Source organism: Melozone crissalis, unplaced genomic scaffold, assembly GCF_028551555.1.
Source record: "Melozone crissalis strain CALT ecotype California unplaced genomic scaffold, PUWL_Pcris_2 ptg000027l_1, whole genome shotgun sequence".
In the NCBI taxonomy this organism is placed as follows: Eukaryota; Metazoa; Chordata; class Aves; order Passeriformes; family Passerellidae; genus Melozone; species Melozone crissalis.
In genome coordinates, this window is record NW_026535805.1 from 42,242,635 (window position 1) to 42,265,004 (window position 22,370).

General features: G+C 39.7%; 1 protein-coding gene across 1 annotated transcript in view; it reads left to right on the forward strand.

Annotated features, from left to right (window-relative positions):
• The first annotated feature begins 7,772 nt into the window (after positions 1–7,772).
• SAMD3 (sterile alpha motif domain containing 3) overlaps positions 7,773–22,370 on the forward strand; it is a 41,658-nt gene continuing 27,060 nt past the window's right edge. The window contains exons 1-6 of the mRNA XM_054279834.1: positions 7,773–7,793; positions 8,276–8,383; positions 9,107–9,296; positions 13,149–13,256; positions 20,988–21,173; positions 21,476–21,560. Of these exons, the coding sequence (XP_054135809.1) occupies positions 8,305–8,383; positions 9,107–9,296; positions 13,149–13,256; positions 20,988–21,173; positions 21,476–21,560 (648 nt within the window). The 5' untranslated portion in view covers positions 7,773–7,793; positions 8,276–8,304. The remainder of the gene's footprint in view (positions 7,794–8,275; positions 8,384–9,106; positions 9,297–13,148; positions 13,257–20,987; positions 21,174–21,475; positions 21,561–22,370) is intronic.

Genomic DNA, 22,370 nt, shown 5'->3' on the forward strand with positions numbered 1-22,370 from the left:
ACAGTGAAACTGGGAGGTTCCTCTTCACGTAAATAATTCAGAAGTCCTGAAAAGCACAAATTACAGCCATCAGCAAGAATGTAGGCCCACTAATTGATATTCTGTCTAAGGATACAATCTTGCTAGATCCTTAGACCAGGAAACTTAATGCCCTTGTCACTAGAACAAATGTTTATACATGTATGCTTTTTTTGAAGTGGGGTTTTCTTCATGGCATCATAAATTTGCATAGCTGGAATAGAGGCAAAAATCAGGAGGAAGCAGTCCTCTGAAATGGCCTTTGAATCTTTTTACTTATGTCATGATTATATATCATCCCAACAAAATAGGAATTTGCAGATATTCAAACTTTCCAGTTTCCTATCTTCCTTGTGTAGGCAGATATTATTGATTATCTTTCCATTCGTGGTTTCAACTAACATTCTGTATCAGATGTGGACTGGTTACATGACTTCTTCATCTGGATATGATGAGGAGACAGCCACACTCAGGCAGTGGGCAGAAGTCACTGGTTTAGTGTGGTATGTTGTAAGAAATGGCCTATGCATGCCCTAGATATCAATGAACTAAATAAATGCATTTACCATGTGGGGTATCTTTTTTGAATTAAAACTACATTACTTAGCTCATCCTTGACAACACCTTGAACAAAAAGAGTCTAAACCAATGGATGCCAGATTAGTTAAACTGTTGCTGATAGTGTATAAAATAGGACTATGAGACAGCCTGTTTGGTTTTACCACCTAGCTCAATTACACCCACCTCACCTGGCTTCATACGCCAACATAATGCCTTAACACAAAAATCTGTGACTGTCTGGAGCTGTCATTATTTAATGAATCATATAAACCAAAAAACGTGCATGGTGAAATGTGTTAAAACTTAATTATTAATCATCCTATTCATATTTATGTGATGAATAAGCTGGAGGAGTACTGTCAGTACTTAGTAACATATGATTCAGCAAGTCTCAGTCTGCTAAAAGAGCAATCCAGAAGTGCTGGGTAACATCATGCACTGCTTAGCAGTGGTGTTCCACTCCTCACCTCAGTGATTCCTAAAAGAATTCAGTATCTCTTCCCAGGAGGTGCATGACTCCTCCTGCTCAGGGGTGTCTTGCCCAGTTTGCTGCAGGAGGAGGGAAGGTGGGTGTAGGAGAGATGGCCATGCCCCCAGCCAGCCCACAACTGTTTGTCTCCAGCACAAGCCAAGCAAAACCCAAATGTATCTTTGCTTGAGCAGGTCAGACCTCATTCCTCAGTCTCACCATGACCATCAGAGAAGTGGCCCCTGGGCCAAAGCTGATTGTACACAGGCACCTGTGTTTACCAACAAGGGCACTTTGTTCATTTCAGGATTTGCTTGCATGTCTTCCTACTAACTCTAACTCCTCTACTATAGGGGGATACAGTATGGGTAAATGAAGGTGGTATAGAATGTAATCTTATTCCCTAAAGAGTTGCAGCTGAGCCATTTATTAAGGATCAGGAGCAGGCCTGATGTTAACAGCCCACACCTGTAGCCAATCAGCAGAGTGCTATAAAAGAGTGGGTTGGTTGGTTAAGCGGGAACTGGAATCAGTTGGCTGCTGTGAGAACAAGAAAGAGTCTGTGCTCTGAAGAGCTGCTGCAAGAAACATCAAGGAGGTACAAAACTCTGGCAATATGGAACCCTTGCAATATAGTGACAATAGAACTCTTGCACTATAATGACAATACCTAGCTGATTCATCCTACTGATTGAATGGCAGGAGAATTTAAAAATTTTGTTGAGGTTCTTGTTTCTTTCCTGCCTGATAAATGTTTCTAGATATGGTTTGTAGCTCTTTTTGAGGTTGGGCTGTCTCAGACATGTGGCTGTACCTGATGGTGGTGTATTTCTCAGAGACTGGCCAAGACCATTCTCAGCAAGAGTCACAGTCCTGACTTGGGGCATGATTGAGTCAAGCATTGGCTTGACAAAATCTTACATTGACAAAACATGGCTGAAAAATCTAATTTTAAGTACAAGATGCAATATATAATAAGAGCAATTAAAGTGTGTGAACAAAATTCAAGAGATATTTTATAACACCTTTTGTGTACTGAAGGTGTAAGAGCTGTGTCAATCACTTACTCATGAGAAAAACATGTAAATGCCACGTGTCCACATGGGAGCCCCCACTTAACGTCATAGTTCAGCTATACCGACTCAGTTAAGGATATACATCACTTTCTAGATGTTGCCCAGGCTGAAAAGGTTTCTGTATCCATCCCTTGGGAACAACAGAAAGCAGCTTTGTTGAACATTAGCACCTTTGAGGATCTGCAGGTTAAACCACTTATAAAATGTCACTAAGCATTTTCCATCAGAATAGACTTGGTAAGTTGTTATTTTCAGTTAGCATTAAACATTTTTTGTAAGGTCACTACAACTGACTGCTGGTTCAGCTCTCTGAACTCTTTTGTGGCTCTAAATCAAGAGCAGAGCAAGCAAATAATAGAACTTTGTATCCATCCTTCTCAGCAATTAGAGGATCAGCCTGGTTTGGTTGAGTATTCCACATCTTACTAGTCTTATTTACTAGAAAAGCTTGAAAAGTAACCTCTCAAGGGTTACTTGAAAGAGATCCTTTCAAGAAGCAGAGCCAGTATAATTCAAGCAAAACAATTTGAGGGACCGGAGATAGGTACATATCAATTTTTTGGGTTTGGTTTTTTTTTTTGTTTTTGTTTTGAGGTAAACTAGTTACTCACAGTTAGGGGTTTTGGCCTAACTTTACAAACCAATGCTCCATTAAGATAGAAATCTTCACTGTTCCAATACATTGAAACAAGGATCAATGTACACCATGATAAATCTACAGATATGATTCCACCATCTATTTTCACACAATCGGCCAGCAAGTTGGTTAAAGATACTGATCCATCCAAACCCACCAAAACACGATGTTTTCAGTTCAGCCTGCACTGCTGATTGCATGACCACATGAATGGCTGCAGGGAAGAGAGCTGGATTATGATTGCCAGTTCAGGCTAGGGGGGATTGCAGTGCCCAAGGTTTCTGTATTGCCCAGTGACAAGAGCTGGAGTCCTGTAGTAAGCCAGCAAGCAGCAGCATAATCACACAGTATTCATGGCGCTGGTGAGAAACTTGCACTTTGGGGAGAAAAGTCAGCATGATATCACAAGATGAAATAATTTTTTTTCTTTAGTCTTCTGGAGCAGTGTCCATGTCATACTGAACATCTTCAGTCTGATTGCTTTCTTTTTGGTACATGAAATTTCATTTTTGTGTTTCATAAATTTTTAACCTTTACTTGACTTTTTGACTGTTCTCACTGCTCAGTAACATTGTATTTCTATTTGATACTTTTTTCTTAAAGGTGATTAGTTTTGCAGGTCGTGGTTTTTGGTAGCAGGTGGATCGCAAAGATGGCTCCTGTGGGAAGCTGCTGGAAGCTTCCACCATGTCCAGCAGAGCCAATCCTTGATGGCTCTGAAGATGGGTGTCCTGCTGGCCAAAGCTGGGCCAATGAGAGAGGCTGGTAATGCCTCTGTGATGGCGTATTTAAGAAGGAAATAAAAACGAAGTCACCAAGTGTTTCTGCTGGTCTGGGAAGAGGTGAGAACGTGTGAGGCAAACATCATGGAGACACCAAGGTCAGTGCAGAAGGAGGGGAGGAGGTGCTTGGAGTGCTGGAACCGAGATTTCTCTGCAGGCTATGGTGGGATCATGATGAAGCTGCTGTTCCCCTGAAGCCTGTGGGGATCCATGGGGGATGCAGAGATCCACGCACAGCCCATGCTTGAGCGGGTGGATGCCTGGAGGATGTGCCGTGATCCAGTGAGACACCCGGTGGAGAGAGAGCCCCTGCTTCCAGGCTGGAGCAGCCTGTCCTTGGAGGACAGCACCCCGTGGAAAGAGAGCCCCATGTCGCTGCAGTTTTGGGAGGACTGACTGCCTGCAGGGAGGAGTTCACATTGCAGCAGCTGTGGTAGGGCTGCTACTCGTGGGAAGTGGACCCGCAGGAGAAGTTAACGGAGAACTGTCTCCCATGGGAGAGACCCCACAGCCTCACTGGGGGAGGACTCCTCTCCTGGAGCAGTGGAAGAAAATCTTGGGGATGAACTGACTAAACCCCCATGCCCTGTCTCCCTGTGCTGTTGGTGGGAAGGAGGGAGGGGTTGTGGGAGAAAAGGTGTTTTAAGGGCTTATTTTACTTCTCATTATCCTCCTCTGATTCTGTTAGTCATAAATTATTCACTTCTCAACCTTATGTTGAGCCTGTGTTGCTGTTGAAGTGATTTTTTTTTCTCCCGTTCCTTATCTCAACGCATCAAGTCTTTGTATGCTTGTTTTCCTCTCCTCTGCCCAGCTGTGGCAGGAAAGGGTGAGAAAGTGACTCTTGTGGGTGCCTGGTGTTAGGCCAGTGTCAAACCATTACAATAGGATAATATAAAAAGTTTTGATTTCACAGGGCCTTCATTTCTAGAAGGTTTTATAAAAAAAAAATAAAAGGCATTTACAGCTAAGTGTTTCATTTCATCCCTTGTGCACTGTTGCCAGTGATAGCAAGAATGGAGTCTCATTTAGATTACCATTAAATCACAGCCAAGTCAACTTTCTTCCTTTTAAATTGCCAAATGACTTGCACACCTGTAATAGAGTTCTCTCTCTTGGTTCTTGTGTTGAATCTTGCTGTTGAAGTGGGACAACTCATTTTTCCAGAGTACTTCAGATGGTACTGATGAAAATATTTTTAAAATTCATATAGCAAAAACTTGAATATTAGAAATGGCATGCTTAATCAGGAGCCCTTGTATTAAGGAAAGAGATGAGTTTTTAAAATATTCTTCAGAGTTAATTCTAGCAGAGGGATTTGTTTACTTGATAATGGGTGGGCATGTTCAGAACCCTTGAAACTTCCCTTAGCTCTGATCAAATTTTAAAAGGTTTGTCTGGCTTGTATCTCTTTATCTACAGCTGACTAATGGATGTGCTTGTGTTCTTCCTAGATCTTCTTATATAGCCTTTCTCCTAGGTGATATGGGTTTTCTCTTGCATCTGCTGTACATTTGCATCTCTCCTTGTCTTGCAGCTGCATGTGTCTTCCTCTACACAGAAATGGAAACTGGTGTGTTGACTTTAAGATTTGTTTCTTCACTCCTATTGGGATTTTTTCCCCTTTCTTTCAGGCATCTCTGCACTATGGCTCATGCTAGCATAAACGTGTGATAAATGACAGCAATATGTTGTTGGCATTTTCTTCAAGGGATGGGGAAGGTGACAGAGGTTCTACCTCAGATCCTTTTCCTATATGTTACTGAAAAGGTTTGTGGACAACTGATGTTCTTTTCATGATAATTCGGCACTGGATCTGAGATTACATATTCTGTCTTGAATACATTTGTTTGAATCTATTTTTAATTGTTTTAAAAAATAGGTTGGTAGTAAGTGGAAAGAAAATAATAGTCTCTCTAGTGCATTTGAAGATGAGGCCAAATTAAGAGAGCATAAAATTGCACATGGGATACTTTGCTTATATCTTCGGTATGCACCAACTCCTACTCATCACACTTGTAACTTTGAGACCTGGCCCTTTACAAAATGTGACATACAGCTGTGATGTATATCTGTGCACACAGCATATGCCTTACACATTCCTTTAGCACTAAAATGTGCTAAAATCAACCAAAACTCTGACATTGGTGAAAACCTCATGGAGGCCTGTCAAAAGTTGTGCTAAAGTCTTGGTGCCATAAGCTTTCTCATAGGTAAGCATAGTAACTCACTCGTCATGTTTCAAGTATATTGATATATTGGCTTATTCATTTAGAAGTGTCACTTCAAGATTGTGGCAGCTGTGGACAAGCTGTGGAATAATTTGGTGCATATGTAGTAGGCATCTGCCAGCACAGGCATGCTGGTCAGGATCCCCATCTTGTGCTATTGAGTAACCAACTAATTGAGCTGAAATCTGTACCATTGATAGATCTATATACCTGAGATTTTCATCCTTGAGTTTTGAAGAATTTTATGGTAAATAAAAGTGTTCTCCTGTCACATTCTAGGGAAAAGTAATTTTCATTGATTTCATTACTTAATTTCATTAACCAGGACTAGTTAATTCCTAATTGTAGTTATTGAGCCCAGGTGTATGAAGAAATGGGTCCCAGTGATTGGCTATATTTCTAACAAACAGAGATCACTCACTCTTAGAACTGTTCTGAATTTGACTTGAACTTACACTGTAAATTGCTCTCTAAATGTTTCTATTATTGGGTTTTTGTTGTTCTGACTTATAAGACTTGATTGAGGAATATAAATATTCACAGGTTTCACCACATTCAACACCGGCAACCCTTTGCTGGGTAGTCTTTTGATGCTACTGTAATAAGTAGAATCATTAATGAAGACAAATATCAGCATCTGTGCTCAGTCCTTGTTGTCTCCATAACACTGATAGAAGACTGATGTGCTCTTTTTCTTGTTGCTTTATCTATAGCACATGGAAGTAACTGAAATCACTTTTGAGAAGCATTTCAGGTATTGATGTTTCATGACCCTTAATGTATATAATCTTGTTTTTAAAAAACCAGCCTCTAAGCTATCATCACTTCCCTCAATAAACTGTGCAGCCTGCATTTCCATGTGCAAGTGGCCATTTTGCTGTAGAATTAGCCGCCCAGGGCTAAATGTGCACATTGCTGTGCATGGCACTAGAGTTTGCTTGACACTTTCTGAAGTGCCTGTCTGCTTTAGAAGAATTATTCTAGGGTGTTAGTCTTCTTGTAGGGTGAAGAAGTGACCTTTCCAACATTTAAATGTATCTCTCTCCTTTTACACTGCTTGGGTTGATAAGGGAAGTATCTTTCTGCTTTGCACTCGGTTTTATCTTTCAAGTTTTTGGAGACTTTTTTTTCTGCCTTACTCTTTGCAAGGAAGTAAGAAGTGTGACAGAAAGGTGTGATTTTTAATTTACACCAGAGTTCTCAACAAATAATGACTTTTCACACCCTGTTCTTCTTGCTTAGCCTGGGGGAGGAGTTGTATGGCTACTGTTGTCATTTCAAATTAAACCCACTCATGTAATTCAGAAAGGCATTCCTCCTAAACTTAACCCTTCTAAGTGCTGAAGTCGACAGGCATAAGAATGTAGGCTGAAGTGTGTGTCTTTTGGAGGGTCTCTGCTGCTGAAGGATGGAAATGGAAATATTTTTTTATTCAAGGAGTTGTTTTCTTTTTTTTTCCTTTTCTTTTGAGCACAGATGCTGATGAGGTTTGTGAGGGTGAATCCTCATGTTAGCCTGGAATTTGCTGGAGGCTCAGGGTATGGAAAGAAATGTTTGACCAACAATGCCAGACACTTATATGCTTGTCTGAAAAATGGACTCCAATAGTGTTTTGCTGTGGATTGCAAGCATGGTTGTGGAGCACTTGGTGCTCCTTTAGATAGTAGAGCTAAAACAAAATAATTAGAAAATTCCCCTCAGAGAGAGTTGGCTGCTGCTGAGAAGTTTGCAGTGTGGAACAAGCTGTGCCTTTACAAGTAATCTTCCTCTGGGGAGGTCGCTGGTGGTTTTGGGGTGTGTTGCACCCCCTCGTCATCCGAGTGAGTCCTTCAGGCAGGGGGGCACACACGGTATGTGCAGGATTCATCCAGAGGGTGGATGCACCCATCCCGGCTGCCCCAGGGACTCTGCCTTCCCAGGGCACCCGCTGCATCCTCCCAGGTACCACTGGAGCAAGGAACCAGCAAATAACAGCAGGAGCAGCCTCCTCCCTTTCCCCTTCCTTGTCCCTAGCTGTTGGTAAGTCAGGGTTGAGTATTTGCTGGGTACCTGCCCTGCCAGGCGGTGCAGAGGGGGTTAAAGTGTTTGACTGACTGTAAGCATGGATGTGACAGACTCCTATCTGGTGGTGGGGTGGCTTGTTTTTTTTGTTTTTTCCTTCTGTAAAATGTCAGCCATTTCCTGATGAGCCTGATGGTGGTGGTGAATTTCACACCTTTTTTCTTCTCTGTGTGGAAACCTGGGTGTTAATGGTACCGGAGCAGGTCTTGTTTTATAAGGAATGAGGCTGCCTCAGAACGGAGGGAAGCCAGAGACTGGAAAGGAGGTGAGGAAAGGGATCCAAGCAAACTGCCACTTACAACAGACATTAGCTGGATTATTTAGCACTATTTTTATTCAGAGCATGTAGATATATTATTTGCTAAGTGCATTTTTTGCTCTGAAATGTTGGAGTTTGGCTTAGAGCTCAGCACAAAAATAATCCCCTATTTTCATTTCAGAGGGAAATTTAGCATTGAAACAACTGAAGATGGAAAGTTGGTCAGTTGAGCAAGTCTGCAACTGGTTGAAACTGAGAAATTTAGGAGAACTAGTTCCTAAGTTCCGTGGTAAGCATTTTTATTGTTTGGGGGGGTGGTGCTGTTTGTTTAGTATATCTTGCTATGCATTTTATTGGCACTGCCTACCTTGTTTTGGTTTGGGGCATGTGTGTATATGCTAACCTCAGACTTTTATAGAAATTTATTAGTGTGAGAGCTGACATAGATCTGATAAATCAACATAAGTGTACAGATTTGTTACGGAGTCTGAGAAATCCTGGGGCACGAGATTAAGCCTGTATATAAATAGACACACGTCAAATCAGAGCTGGCAGTTTAAAAGTCCTGACAGGGCCTATTTTATGTTGTAGAAATCTTTTGAAATAATGCAAATGTAGTGTGTAAATGTTTTATGTTCAACAGAAGAGTGCACAAGAAACTGTAATGTGAACAGCCTATTTCTTGTATACTCTGTTAAAAAGCTTTATTTCCTTCATCAGCAAGCAACAGTCTCCTGTGGTTCAAGCCAGGCCTGATTTACAGCATTAAAATTGTCACCTCTGCCTCTGTGTGTTTCAGACTTGGCTCTATGTCAGGGGAAGATATCTGGGCAGTGATTAGGACTCCTGGCACTGCTTGGGAAAGGATGGTGACAGCTGAAGATGACTGTCAGCAGTACAAAGCATCCTTCCCTTTGACCCATCTTCCATCACCATGTTTTTAGGCATACAGAATGTAACTGTAACTATAAAGATATTTAACAGTAATGATTTTATCTTCTTCAATCTGCAGAAGAAGAAATAAGTGGAGCAGCTCTTCTGGCTCTTAATGATCGTATGGTGCAGCAGCTGGTGAAGAAGATTGGGCACCAGGCAGTGCTGATGGACCTGATTAAAAAATACCAGCAACAGAAGAGTGGGCTGGAATCCCTCACATACTGTTGTGAAACAGCTTCTCAAAAATTTCCAGAAGTAATCAGTGGGTGAGTTTGTTCGTGGCACAGCAAATATCAGTCTGGATATAGTTGTGTTCTTTTCATAGCGTTTTAAAACTGGCATTTACTAGCTCTTCATCTGTACCTGGTTTTTTTATTTTCAGTAACTGTAACAAATGTGAAATGTAAAATTGGGTTCTTTCCTTGTGGTTTTTAACAGGGCATCGACATTCCTGAACCACGCCATTAATTAATTTAAACTTCCTTCATAGCCAGTTTTCATTTGAATGAAGCACTGTCAAACTTTCATTTGGAAGCTAGGATTTTCTAGGATTTTCTCTGTTTAATATATTAGCCTTTTGAAGAACTTACTTTTAAATGCTTGCAAGTCTTAGGGTAAAATAATGAGCTAGCCAGAGATAGTAATTGTTACAGGTATATTGAAAGTCAATTTATCAAAGGAAACTCTGGAATTGGTCCAGATATAAGCATTTAATAATTCCATAGTGGATTATTGAAATTTATTGTGAAACTAGATATATTTTTAGAAAACAGATTCCAGGGAGATTGTCCTCAATTATTATGTTCTGGCTCTTGGTTGAGCAGGTTTTCTTTTTTTGTTTGGGGTTTCTTAGGGGAGAGAGGGAGGAAGGGGCAGAGTTTGTGGAGTGTTTTTGTTGGGTGTATTTGGATGAGAGGTTTGTTGATTCTCCCATCCTTTACTTCCATTTTGATCTACTGTAAGTCTAGGAGGGTTATGTTTTTCTGAATGTCTTGGCTGAGGAGAGAAATCCTGACCTCCAAGTGGTCCTTTTAAAACCCAAAAATCCTGGCTGTAGAGAGCAGCTTGCCATGGATCCAAAATGCATTTTTTGTCAAAGGAAAGGACTCTAGCACTAAGCCTGCATTAGTCACAGTAGGATTAATCCCAGAGGATTAGAACTGCAGAGCATTTGCCTTCATCCAAAAGGAGTCCAGGTTGTGCACTCTGAGGTGATTAACAGCCCAAACAAAAGCCTGATAAACAGTGATAACTGAGTTACTTCCAAACAACTTGAGCTCATGAGCAGAACTAAACTGCACAGGGAGATAGATCCTCTTGTCCTTGTGGAAGTATCTGTGAAACTCCTGGGGTAAATGCTCTTACACCATTGGAGAGAAGGGGATGGCAGGAAGAAGACCAAGTCAAGGCATGTAAGATTTATCACAGGCCTCAAGTATGAGATCACAGCCGGTCTCAGTTCTCTGCACCAAGGCCCTGCCCATTTGATTTGTAGGAAGCTCCTTCTTTAGGGGAGGTGGAGGTGTCTGCTGTGAAGACTACTCCGTATATTGTACTTCATCCAAAGTACAGCGGTGGATATACCACGATTTCAGCAGGGGGTTCAGAAGAAAGCATGTCCTTATGTTTAGGGCAGTTAGGATGTTGCTTTGGATGTTTAGCTTTCTGACTTTGTCAGGGGTGTTTGCATAGACTGTGTCTCAGGTGTGGCTGTTTGTCAGCTCTTGCAGGTCAAGCCATGCTGTCCCACGAAGAGCACGCAGTTGCAGTAGCATGAGTGCAACAGCTTTGCTGTGAAGTTCTGCAGACTCCCCAAAAAATCTTAATATATCAAATCTTGGTGAATATAGTTTACATTAAAATCTTTCCCTATCTAGTCTCCTTCCTGGAAAATAAGCTGCTGGTATCCTTCTCTTTGAGTAAGTTGAGTAAATGAGCTGCTGTTCCTGAAATATTTTTTGTGTCATCAAGAAAGAATAAAATCCAAGCAAGTTTAAGATGCATTCAGTCATGTATTTTAGGACGAGTAAAAAGTCTTCTTATATGCAATATATTCTGTGCATTTTTGGGTATAAAATTATGGAAAAGCACCTATAGTGAAAAGAGTATTTTGTTACAAAACTGAAAGTTGTATCTTTATATGCAGATAGTTCTGACTCTCTTTTCTTAACACTGCAGTGCTTTTCTTGGTGATGTAGTTCAAAATTATCTTTGTCAGTTTGGTACATCTTGAACAAAATCCTGTAAGAATAATTTCTTTTGATCTAGTTCAAGGACTCATGACTTGAGTGTATGAGACACTGTTTTGAACTAATGTAAAATTCACAGTTCTGATAGTTCACAGTAGATTTGAACTCACATTTCCTCCATTGCTCCCTGATGTTAGGCTGAATTACAGTGAGAAGAAAAACCATGTTAAGGTTTGCAGTTGTAGCATCCACAGCTGGGTGTGTGGTCCTCCTGCGGTGCCAGAGAACAACGGTGAAATCTGAGTTTGCATGCTCCTAGCTCCTATCATGCAGTGCTTGAGCCCAGCTGAAAACCAACCATCTTTTCTGTTTTGCAGAATTATTTCTCAGTCAGGCCAGTTCCCAGAACTTGCTTGCCCTGCCAGGACCAGTGACAGGGTGGAGAGGGCATTGCTCAGGGCAGGAAGAAATCATCATCATCATCACAGTCTCTTTCTGGGTCAGCTGAAGTCACTGTGGAGCTTCCCAGAGCTGTCAGCAGTATTTCCCTGTTGTATTTCTCATATAAATGCTATCCCCAGTGCTTTTTGGTGCACTCCTGACTGCCACTTCTTTATCCTGGTGTCCTTGGCTCATCCTGTGACTGTGTATGGATTGTGCTGACCTCTCCTCTCTGACAGAAACAGAAACAAAGTCCTTGGCTGGACATGGAATTTAGAGTGCAATAGCTGAACACTTTCTGTGTGGAAGTAAAAAATTTGGCTAATTAGAATGTGACTTACATCTCCAGCAGTTTGGATTAGGACATGGGAATAGCATCCTGTGTCTGTCACTGGTTCAGTGGAAGTGTTCCCACAGTAGAAACTGCTTATGTGTGTATGTGGAGCTCACACATAGACATTACCAGGTAAATATGAAGCTGCCTTCCGCTTTCACAATCAATTGTTTCCAAGAGCCACACAGAGAATATTCTAAGGGGTTTTTTTGTTGTTTCATTTAACTACATGGCTGAAATATATTGTTTCATGGAAAGGGAGAACTCCCCTTATAAATATGGCAAACTTAAATGTCATTTCCAATAACAGCCTTTTGTGTGTTGAGTGCAACTGAGGCTGGAGCAGTTTCTAGAACATCTTTAGAGTTCAGATGTTCTGAAGAGAGGAGGTTAGGAAAAAAATTGTTTTATGATTGCCGTGATATCCCCTCTCTTAGCTCTGCCTTATCCCCGGTACGGGGTAAAACTGTTGGTGTTGACTTCCACAACAGATCTACCAAAACAAGAAATAACAAGAATATGAGGAGGGAGAGAAGTGGACACAAAGGTTAAATGGAAAGTAGTGGACTGGCTCATAGCAAAGTGGGTATCTAGAGTTATTGTTCCTAGTGATGAGCTAGAGCTGGAGCAAATGGCCAGGAACTGTAAGATCAGGAAGCACTCGAAGATCTTCTAGAGTGGCTGGAGTAATGCAAAGCTGACTTGATGCTTTTGACTTAACCTCCAGAAAAAAAAAATTTTTCAAGGTTCTAGCTAAATAGAAATGCATTGAAATGCTGTGTAATTAGCTCTTTCAGCTCACCCCTTACATGTTGCAATGGTTAGTTTTTCCCAGAAGTTTGGGGATGCCAGATTATGAAGAATGGATGTTACCCTGCAACTCGGAGAGGTCTGATTTTCTTGGGATTTGCAACTGTGTAGTAATTAGAATATAAGCAGGCAGAACTTTCTATATTTTCCCTTTTAATTTGTCAGTTTGATAACTGAACTGAGAAATTGATTAAGAGGCATGAGCATATAAAATCATTACATACTTGATATGTTGATTTTTCTTCTTTTCTGTTTCTGCCACTGGCATTTTAGAACCCTAAACATCCTCTTTTCTATAAGCTGCACAAGACCTGAGAGTGATTTTTGTTCTTTTTTTCTTTTAGGGCTACTGACAGACAGATGTTAATTTCTTCTGGTTCTGTGGAGCAGAAGTATCTGTGTTCACATGAAAATGAAAAAGGACTAATTGATCACAGAGTGCTAAAGCAAAAGTGAGTTTATAATATATTAATGAAATTTTCCTTGCCTTTTGAAAATTACATAAACACTTCATCTTGCTTCATTTGTACTTTTTATAAAAGTGATCTTAATTACTGGAGATCAGGTTCAGGTATATCCAGATGTATTTAAAAAACAACAGGAACAGGAATTTATTTGACTGAACGAAATAGCCTGATGGTGTGATTGCATCCTCAGTCCTTGCTCGCTGTTTTGTGTTACCTCTTGCAGAAGGCAAGATACAAGTTTGTCTTTATTTATCTGATTTTTAAAAATCATATTTTATGTATGTTTTCAACAGCAATCTGACAAATTAGTCATTACACAATGGAATATGGCTATTCAATAAATTGTGTGCTTGAAGCATCTTAAATATAGCACTTTGCAAGGTAGGCATGCTGATTCCATTTTTCCATTTGCACACTCATTTTCCTTGGTTGTCAAAATAAGCCTACCTAGAAACTGGAGGCAAGACAATGTGATGTGGTTTTTTTCTTTTCTTTTCTTTTTTTTTTCCTCCTATCCATGATTTTCTTCTTTGTGATGGGCAGGCAGTGTTGAAAGAGTGCCCTGTTCCTCTTTCAAGGCAATTATTTTTGTGTTTCCAAAGCTTTGTCTGCTTGTCATTATCCCCCTTTATTTCCACCTGCTACAACTTCTCCCCCTGCCATTCTCCCCTGTAGATACGATTTAATGCTTTTAAAAGTCCTGGTACTTCTGTTTTTTAAAGAACATCCCAAAAACTCCAAAGGTCCTGTCAGCATTGTTATCAAAGAAACAAACCCAAATCACTTGAAACCTTGGAATAAACCACTAATATGATCCTGCAGTATTTTGCCTGTTCTTCTAAAGGATACTAATTTTTAATTAATTTGCCTTGTGCTGTATAAAGAGTTTAAGATGGATTGTGTAAATCAGAGTAACCATTTCACAACGCACAGTTTAAATTATTGTTACTTGGCCAGGATTATACTTACAGCCTCTGTCTCCTTATTAATTTCATCCCATCTGAAAAGAAAAACTTAAAATTTTTGGTTGATATTTTTTTTTGTTTGGTTTTGGATTTTTGTTTGGTTTTGTGTTTGTTTGTTTTAATTTGTCTGTGGTGTTGGGTTTTTGTGGTTTGTTTTTGGCTTTGTTCTCTCAGAAGATTCATGGAGCCACAGCTTCAGTAACTGTGTGATTTTGCTGGAAGTGAATTCGTGGATGTTTTTATGGATTATTAATGCTGCTGAATTAGCTCCAAGTTTCTCTGTGTTTCCTGTGTAGGTAGTCCTAACAACAGTATTAAATACACTCTTCTATATTACTAAATATTACCAAAATATCAAAGAAAATTGTTTAAACAGAAAAACAAAAAACTGACTGGATGAAACAATTGTATAATTTGCTTTCTTGTCTTGAAATTGGGCATACATTAAACCAGATGAGGTTTGCAACCTACTGCAATGGAATAATGCTTTGACACAATGACAGAAGTAAAACCAGCCCATCTCTTTGTTAATATCCCAAAATTAATCTTGAAGCAGTGACTGTCTGTGAAGACAATAAGATAGACACAGAGGACAATTCAATAAATACATTTCCCATAGTCCTGCTTTTCTGTACTGGAGTACTAGCAGTTTTATGGCTCCTGACAGCCTGGGGTTTATCTTGTTGCTAAGACAGAGGCTTTTATTATTTGTAAATATCTGATACTGCTGTGGAAAACCAACCTTTTATTGGTTGGTTTATGTGTCCTGTCTGCCTTTCCTCAACATATTTGCTTAGCAAAATGACATCCCTAATGCATCCCTTTTCCACGGTTTCCACTATGATGGTCCAGCTGTTTTCCCTCAAGAGTAATGTCCTGGTACATGTTTATGTGTACATTTATTTTTTCTATAAAAACATGTTCTGTACCTCTTGAGTGCTGTGTAACAGGTTTACTGTCTGAATGCCTTGGGGTAATTTGCTCAGAGCACAGGCAGGGTAACAGATCTTCCAGCCAGCCTCAACAGGTCTAACTTCCCTATTTGCTGTGAGTTTGGGAGATGTGGTCAGTGCTCAGCTAAACCTGGGCCTGCTAAGTGTTGATATACCAATAAAGCTTTTGTCAGCATTGACAGAATATTGGTGCTGCTGCCTGCATCAATTTGAGCTGATAGCAAGGACAACCAACTGGAAGATTTACAATTACCTTTACCTCTGCCCTTAGGAATTTGGCTTCCATCTCTAAGATGGCCATGATGGGCCTGCATGGGTCATTCATTTCCTCAGTGGAGGAAATGTCTTTAACGAGACCAGTCCCACATCTTTTTTGGTCAGGCTACAACAACTGCCCTGACTGCTGTGTGGCTGTGTCTGAAGTGATTTTAATTATGATATGTTGTTCTAAGGATCTTTAGAGAGCTCCTTCCTTTGCCTCCCTATACATCAGTATTATTCATCTGTTTGATGTGTTTTATACAGAAACGTATTTATGCTTGTGCTCAAAAAAGGGAAAATTTTAAAAGGAAAAGAGAAAAAGAGCAGCTAGCCTGAAAATTTGTCATCGAGTCAATTACTTAAAATGATTTTGCTCTATTTCCACAAGAGGGCAAATATTACTTTTATATAAAACATACATATACAAACACATGTAGCTATAATCCTACAATGAAAACTCAGCAGGACTGTGCTTTTTATGCTTTTTCTTAATGTATAGCTTAAGAGTTTCTTAGTTTCTAAGCAAAGACCTTATTCTTGATATCATCACATATACCAGAAATAATTCTGATGATCTTTTTTTCAGTTGGCTCATAAGGACATGAAAATCTGACTTAAGAAAACCATGTTAAGTCTTTGACAGTGGTCAACAGCAGGCAAGAAGTACTGCCTGTCTATTTTGTTCAGAAGTACAGATGTCAGATGCTGTTTGATTATACCTTTGGTATAACATACCAGAAAAACTATTTCATTTTTATGATTTCTGATAATTTCACTTCAATTGCTATTACATCTTCATGAAACCTGTCTTATCTGTGAGTTTTGGTTTGGTTTGTTCAGGGCTTGAGGGTGATGCTTTAAATTTAGGCTTTTAATTCATGTGGATGCAAGAATTTCTGCCACATTTTTTTGTTTTAAGTCAGCATTTCATGTCTCTGTTATTGCAGCAGGATACTTAAGGACACTAAACTAAAAGACCTAGAAGACTCATAATAATAGCTATTGTCTGTTCTTGTTGCCTCAATGTTTTGAAAGTCAAGACAACAGGACTCATGATTTTGGAGCACCTCAGGTCATCAGAGCTGAATTTAATGACATGGTGCTGTGAGTCTTCCACAGAAGTTTACAGGAAAAAAGAAATAAATTGCTATGTCTTTTCCACACCAGAAAGTCTTAAAAATGACTTGTGAAATACACTAATTGCATTGCCTTATTAAGGTCTAGCAAAGTCATAACAGCAGCACAACAAAAATTCCAAAAACCCCTAAGATTCTTGGGATACAGTATACCATATCTTAGAGGGGTGAATACAAATAAACCCTGTTTCTTTTAAATGGCTGGATTTAACTGGCAATTTTGTCAGTCTGATTCCCTAAAGAGCATTTTTATTTCCTCTTTCTGCAACCCACAGGTGCTGCCCTCACATAAGGTGAGAGTGCAAAGCCTTCCTTCCCTTGTGTGATGTAGCTCCTTAGGCCATCAAAAAGCCTGGACTTCTTCTAGAAGAAGGTTGTATCTGCATCTTGCAAACTTTTTTGGAGCAGAATTATTTTGTCTGTAACTTTGTAGTCATACTGAACATGATGGTTTCTATAGAATGGGTTCTGCAGGGGAAGCTGAAGTGGGAGCTGCTCTGGGAAATGGGCATCTTTGACACATCTCCCAGCTCCCACATCTCAGCCTTGCTGAAGTTGTGGGTAACTTCTTTTTCATTCTAAAGGATACCTGCCTTTATGTTTAGTGGGAACTAAAAAATAGAAGCCATCATAAAGCACTAGGTAGACTGCAAATCCCAGGCTTGAGGGAATAACTGGGAAACCTTGTATTTGTGCTCAAAAGTTGGAAATGACACTGAAGCACTAAAAGAGAATGGCATGAGGATCTTTCAGGCACAGATATCAGAATTGAGAACAAAAGAATAGAGCCCTTTTTATCTGACTATTGACAGGAAGAAGAATTTTTTTTTTATATTTCATCTTCTGTCATAATTTCTTCCTTTTGATGGAAATAGCCTTTGCAACTTTGAATGTTGTCATAAAATTGAAAGCATATTATACATGTATTAGGGAAATGGAATGTTTTTTACAGCTGAAGACTTTTCCTTTCTTTCACATCTGCATGTTCCCTGTTTTCTCCTCTGTTTTTTCCTTGGATTTGTTGACATGGACTTCCAGGCTACAAACCTTCAGATCAGAGTCTCTTGCTGATGTGTGATGTAGACATGTGAAAGGTTAGACTTTCATTTGTGAATAATGGGAATCTATTGAGACTTCACCTATGTCCTGTGTTTTATGTGGATATACCAAAAAGGGAACAACCCATTGATGTCAGCAAATTTCTTCTTAACTGCCATGTCCTCTGACTAAATGGAATCTGAGCTGATGCAAGATATAGCAATGGGTGCCTGACTCACAGACTTGAGCAGACAATAAGAAAAGCTCCTGCCACACAGCACATTTGTGTGTGCTCAGTTGGCCTTTAAATCACATTTTCCTCTAAATGACCAAAATGGATCCTTCTTAACAGTATGCTCAGGAAGCTTAAAAACAACAGTCTTATTATGATTTAGTATTTGATCATAGTATTTCTAGGTATCTATGGCACTGTATACAGCTATCTTGATTGAGTTGTCTGTATTGATACCAAGATTATTTTTACTGACTTGTTGCAGCTAATGCAGCTGGCTGTGTGTGTCTGTGTGGTGTTGCATGGCACTGAACTTGGAGAGATGATGCTATGTTTACTCCCCACTCTTCTCTCCAGTGTAATCTAAAACAATCACTGAATGGTCTGGGTGACACTGCAAATGTGTATCTCTTTGTCTTTTTGGCAGTAAAACAAGGTATTCCCTGGGATTAGGGATGCCAGGGGTTATATAATTCAAATAGATGAGTCTTTGAGGGCTCTTTGTGAGGTTTTTTGGTGTTTGTTTTTTGGTTTGGTTGGCTGGTTTGCTGTGAGGTATTTTTCCATTTTTCTGAAGGAGACAGATGGCTCCTCCCAAAATAATGCTGTTTTATAGCCTCATGTCTCAGTAAACACGCTGTGCATGAGCAGAGTAAGGTTACAATGGAGACAAAGAAGGAAATAGCTGTGTGAGACAGGACTGTGACTGAGCACATTAAAGTGGCAATCTACAAAAGCTGAGTGGTAAAAGCTCTGTGAGTAGTTGTCTCCTTGCTGAGGAGGTTCTTCTTAGGATGCAGTTCCTTACTGCGGCTAAGCATAGAGAGACCAGCTTGCTTCATCTGAATTGGTATTTGTTTCACTGCATGAGAAGTCGTTTTGGGGGCTTAAACTGTGAGAAAACGAAATGAAAAGAATCATTAAGAACTTTGTCACTGTAGCTCCTTGTAACTTGCTGCAGGATTGCTAGTACCAGTGAGAAAGGAGCGCAAATGACTCAGACGTGTGACAGCAGAGAAAGAGGGACACTGAAGTTTTGCCTTAGCTAGCCATCGGATTCATTTAGCTGTAGAATCAAAACCCTCAAGAAATGAGAGACAGGAAAAGATGTAACTTGAGATTTTGAGATTTTTATGAGTTTTTTTGTTTTGCAATTTCAAGATTTTGATATAATTTGATTTTGATTTCTGCCTCAGGTTAGCTAGAAGAGGTATGAGCAGAAACAGGCTACATGTATTTGTACCTAAATCTCAAAACTGACGTGCCCTGGGATTTATGTGTAGAGCCAAAATCTCTTGTGATCGTAGAGGACAGCATTACAGCTGAACTCAACTCTTCTTTTAGTTAAACAAGTTTGCATGTGAGTGTTTCTGAGGATAAAGTTTATGTGGAGTTATGTCTCTTTTCAAACAAGCTTGTATTTCATTGTGAAATATTACAGCACATGTTTAACATGACTTCCCAACAGCCACGAGTCCAGCTAAAACTAATAAAATCTCATGCACTGGGGAGACCAGAGGAATTTTTGATCTTGTTTGGAGAGCAAGGAATTATTTTTGTTAGGTAAGATAAATGAACATAAGTGAAACTTGGAGTATTTTTGTTGCCACGGCAAATGTTGAAGGGACTGGTGGATGGGAGAGTTGCCATATTCCCTGATTATTAGCTATCCCAACTGCAAGAAAATTTTATTTTCTCATGTGACTGAATGTAGTACAGTGTCCCCAGATGGAACCTGCTATAAACCCCTCCACTTTTTGAAATTACTTTTTGGCTTCAATGGTATTACCAACAAAAGGAATTTCAGTGCTGCTTAGATGAAAAGTACTGTAAATTTTAAACTTCTGTCCACTTTTGAGCTATATTAAATGGTAGCATGCTGAAAACATTATGTAGGAACTTGCAGCCTGTGCATCACTTCCATCAGGAAAGTTGGTGAAGGTACAGGATGCAGACTTTAAGGTTGCAGAGCTCTCACTGATGCTACATTGAACATCTGCACTTTGTTTGCATAGGAGGGATTTCCAAGTGATTTTTGGATCCAAGTTGGGTTTATTTTCCTATTTGTATATTAATTCATCACCAAAAAAGGACATGAATGTGTCTATGTGGATATGTTGTCACTTCCTGCACAACTTTGCCTTCTTTTAAGACTGCAAAGTGCAAACAGAACTTCACTGCACTCTGCATCTACTGTTATCCATCTGTGTCCCATGGAATCTGGTGAGCCTGAAAAGACAGCAGTGCTGACCACTTTGTGCCTGTTTTGCATGGAGGAATGGTAGTGCTGAGTACTTCTACTGATGCTGGGAGCAGAACACAGTACTGAAGCTATATTATTTTTTCCTCAGCACTGCATTGGCATTTGTGGTAGGGCTGGCATTGGTGCAGTTATACCACGGATGTAGAGTTTTTGATAGCCCACAAGACACATTAAAAAATGCCAATGTGGTGTGGCAGCATAAACAGATCAGAGAGGTTGAGAGTTATAGACCAAGCTGCTCAAGGAGGAATTGAGACTATAACTGGTTGTTGGGACCCACTTTTCCCTGTGTTCTTTCAGAATTAGGGTTTGGGCAGCCAGTGGTGATAACCTGCCTCAAGTTCACCCCAGCTGGGGTGTGACTTCTGTAAGTTGTGGTCATGGTGTTCTTGTGACTGAAGCTGCTGTGCTGTGTCTGCTCTGTTTCCATGAGCTGATGATAGCTGCCTTCATCCCTTCCTTGCCTTCCCCTGTGGGAGGACAGCCTTAAATAATGTCATGTATAGTATTTTATTCAATTAAGCTGTTTGTCTTATGAGAGAGGAAACATTATAAATTAAGACAGAAAAAGGTGTTTTGCAACAGCAGCAAGCCCCCACTGACTTCTGCTTTTGCTTTCATTTAGGAAGCACCTCCTACTGTCTCCTGGTTATAACATTCCGTATTTGACATCTGCTTTTTCACTCTGTGTGTATTGATCACTGCTTTTGTAGGTATTCTTTATGCAGAAACAAAGACAGCAGCCTTGAATTTCTATAGCAATAACTTTCCCTTGTGTTGTGTTTTTCCATGTATTTATCTTTCCCTCCTGCCTGCATTTCCATAGAAGAAAGATGTGATGGTGATAATACAATCTTTTCTTTTACAGAAAAAACCTGAAATCATTTTTTGTGAGACACAAGATGTTGCAGTGGACAAGTTCTTATGTTTTGCCAGACTTCCCTTACGATGTCAAGTGCATATTAGCAGAAAAAAAATGCCCTGATCACAGTATGAGAATAAGAATGATTGAATTTTTACAAGCAGACATGACAAAATACCTGGAAGGATCACTGTAAGTCAACACCATTACCTTTATTTGGGGGCAGACCTGTTGTCTGCAGACATAAATTTTCAAATGGATGTAAAGATGTTCTCTAATATATTTGCTTAAATAAAAGAGGCTAAGGGCCTGACATCTACTGAAACCAATAGAAAGATTTCATGCCTTTAAGCTGTGCCCTTTGTTATTTGGGGGGCAGCTGATTGCCTGAGAAATAGTCAGAAATTATTTAATCTAGATCAGAATAGACTCCAGTGTTGAATACTGTCTAGAAAACCAAGTATTTCTTTTCTATCTCCATCTTGTTTGCACAGGTATCCGAACAGTCAGCAATATAACATTGTTGTCAATGCTCTGCTCCAGGCATACCCATTCCTTGATGAAGATGGGAATGGCTTTGTAAGTATTGTGGGTATTTTCCCACATAATCAATCACAAGAAAATAATCTAGTTCAGAGGAAATCAATTTCAATTTCTTATATGCTGGCTCTATTCAGAGTACACACACTTGGCTGTGTTTTGCAAATCACATTCTTATTTGATTATGTCAATTAAAGATTAATGCAGGTATAGCTGTACCTCAAAGCTACCATGAGATCATGCAGACCTGTCTTTCTTTCTGGGCTGATATCTGCCCAGGGATAAAATTAAATCTGATTTTTTTTCTCTTTTTAACACCTAAGAAGCCAGCTCTTTAGAAAATTGTCTGTGTGAGGATTAATATGTGACTGATGCTCTTGCAATGTATTATGATTTTTTGTGTTAGATATGAAAATACAGCATGCAGTAATACTAGTGGTTTAAGGAATCTAGGTCTAATTAAAAAAAAAATTAAAACAAATATTGGAATATCATTGGGGGAAATAGCAGAAAACAGTGGAAGGAGATGATTTAAATTTGAACTACATTTTTTTCACTTCTGATTTAGCATATCTGTCTGTGGTCTTGGAGGACAGTGGTCACCTTCTCACTTTACATCATTGCTTTGCCATGTGATGCTTTTATACCATCTTGTAAAAGCTTCTGTGCCTCAGAGGGAACTCACATATCTCTCACATGCCAGTACTGTAGAAAGCAAAATAATTTTGGGAATAAATAAAAAAATTGAGGCTTAAGGGTAACTATTCTAGTTCTCCCCTGAGCCCAGGCATTGCTGAAGGGAAGGGACTAAAGAAAACAAACACCTCTCAAAGAGAAGAGAAGGGAGCA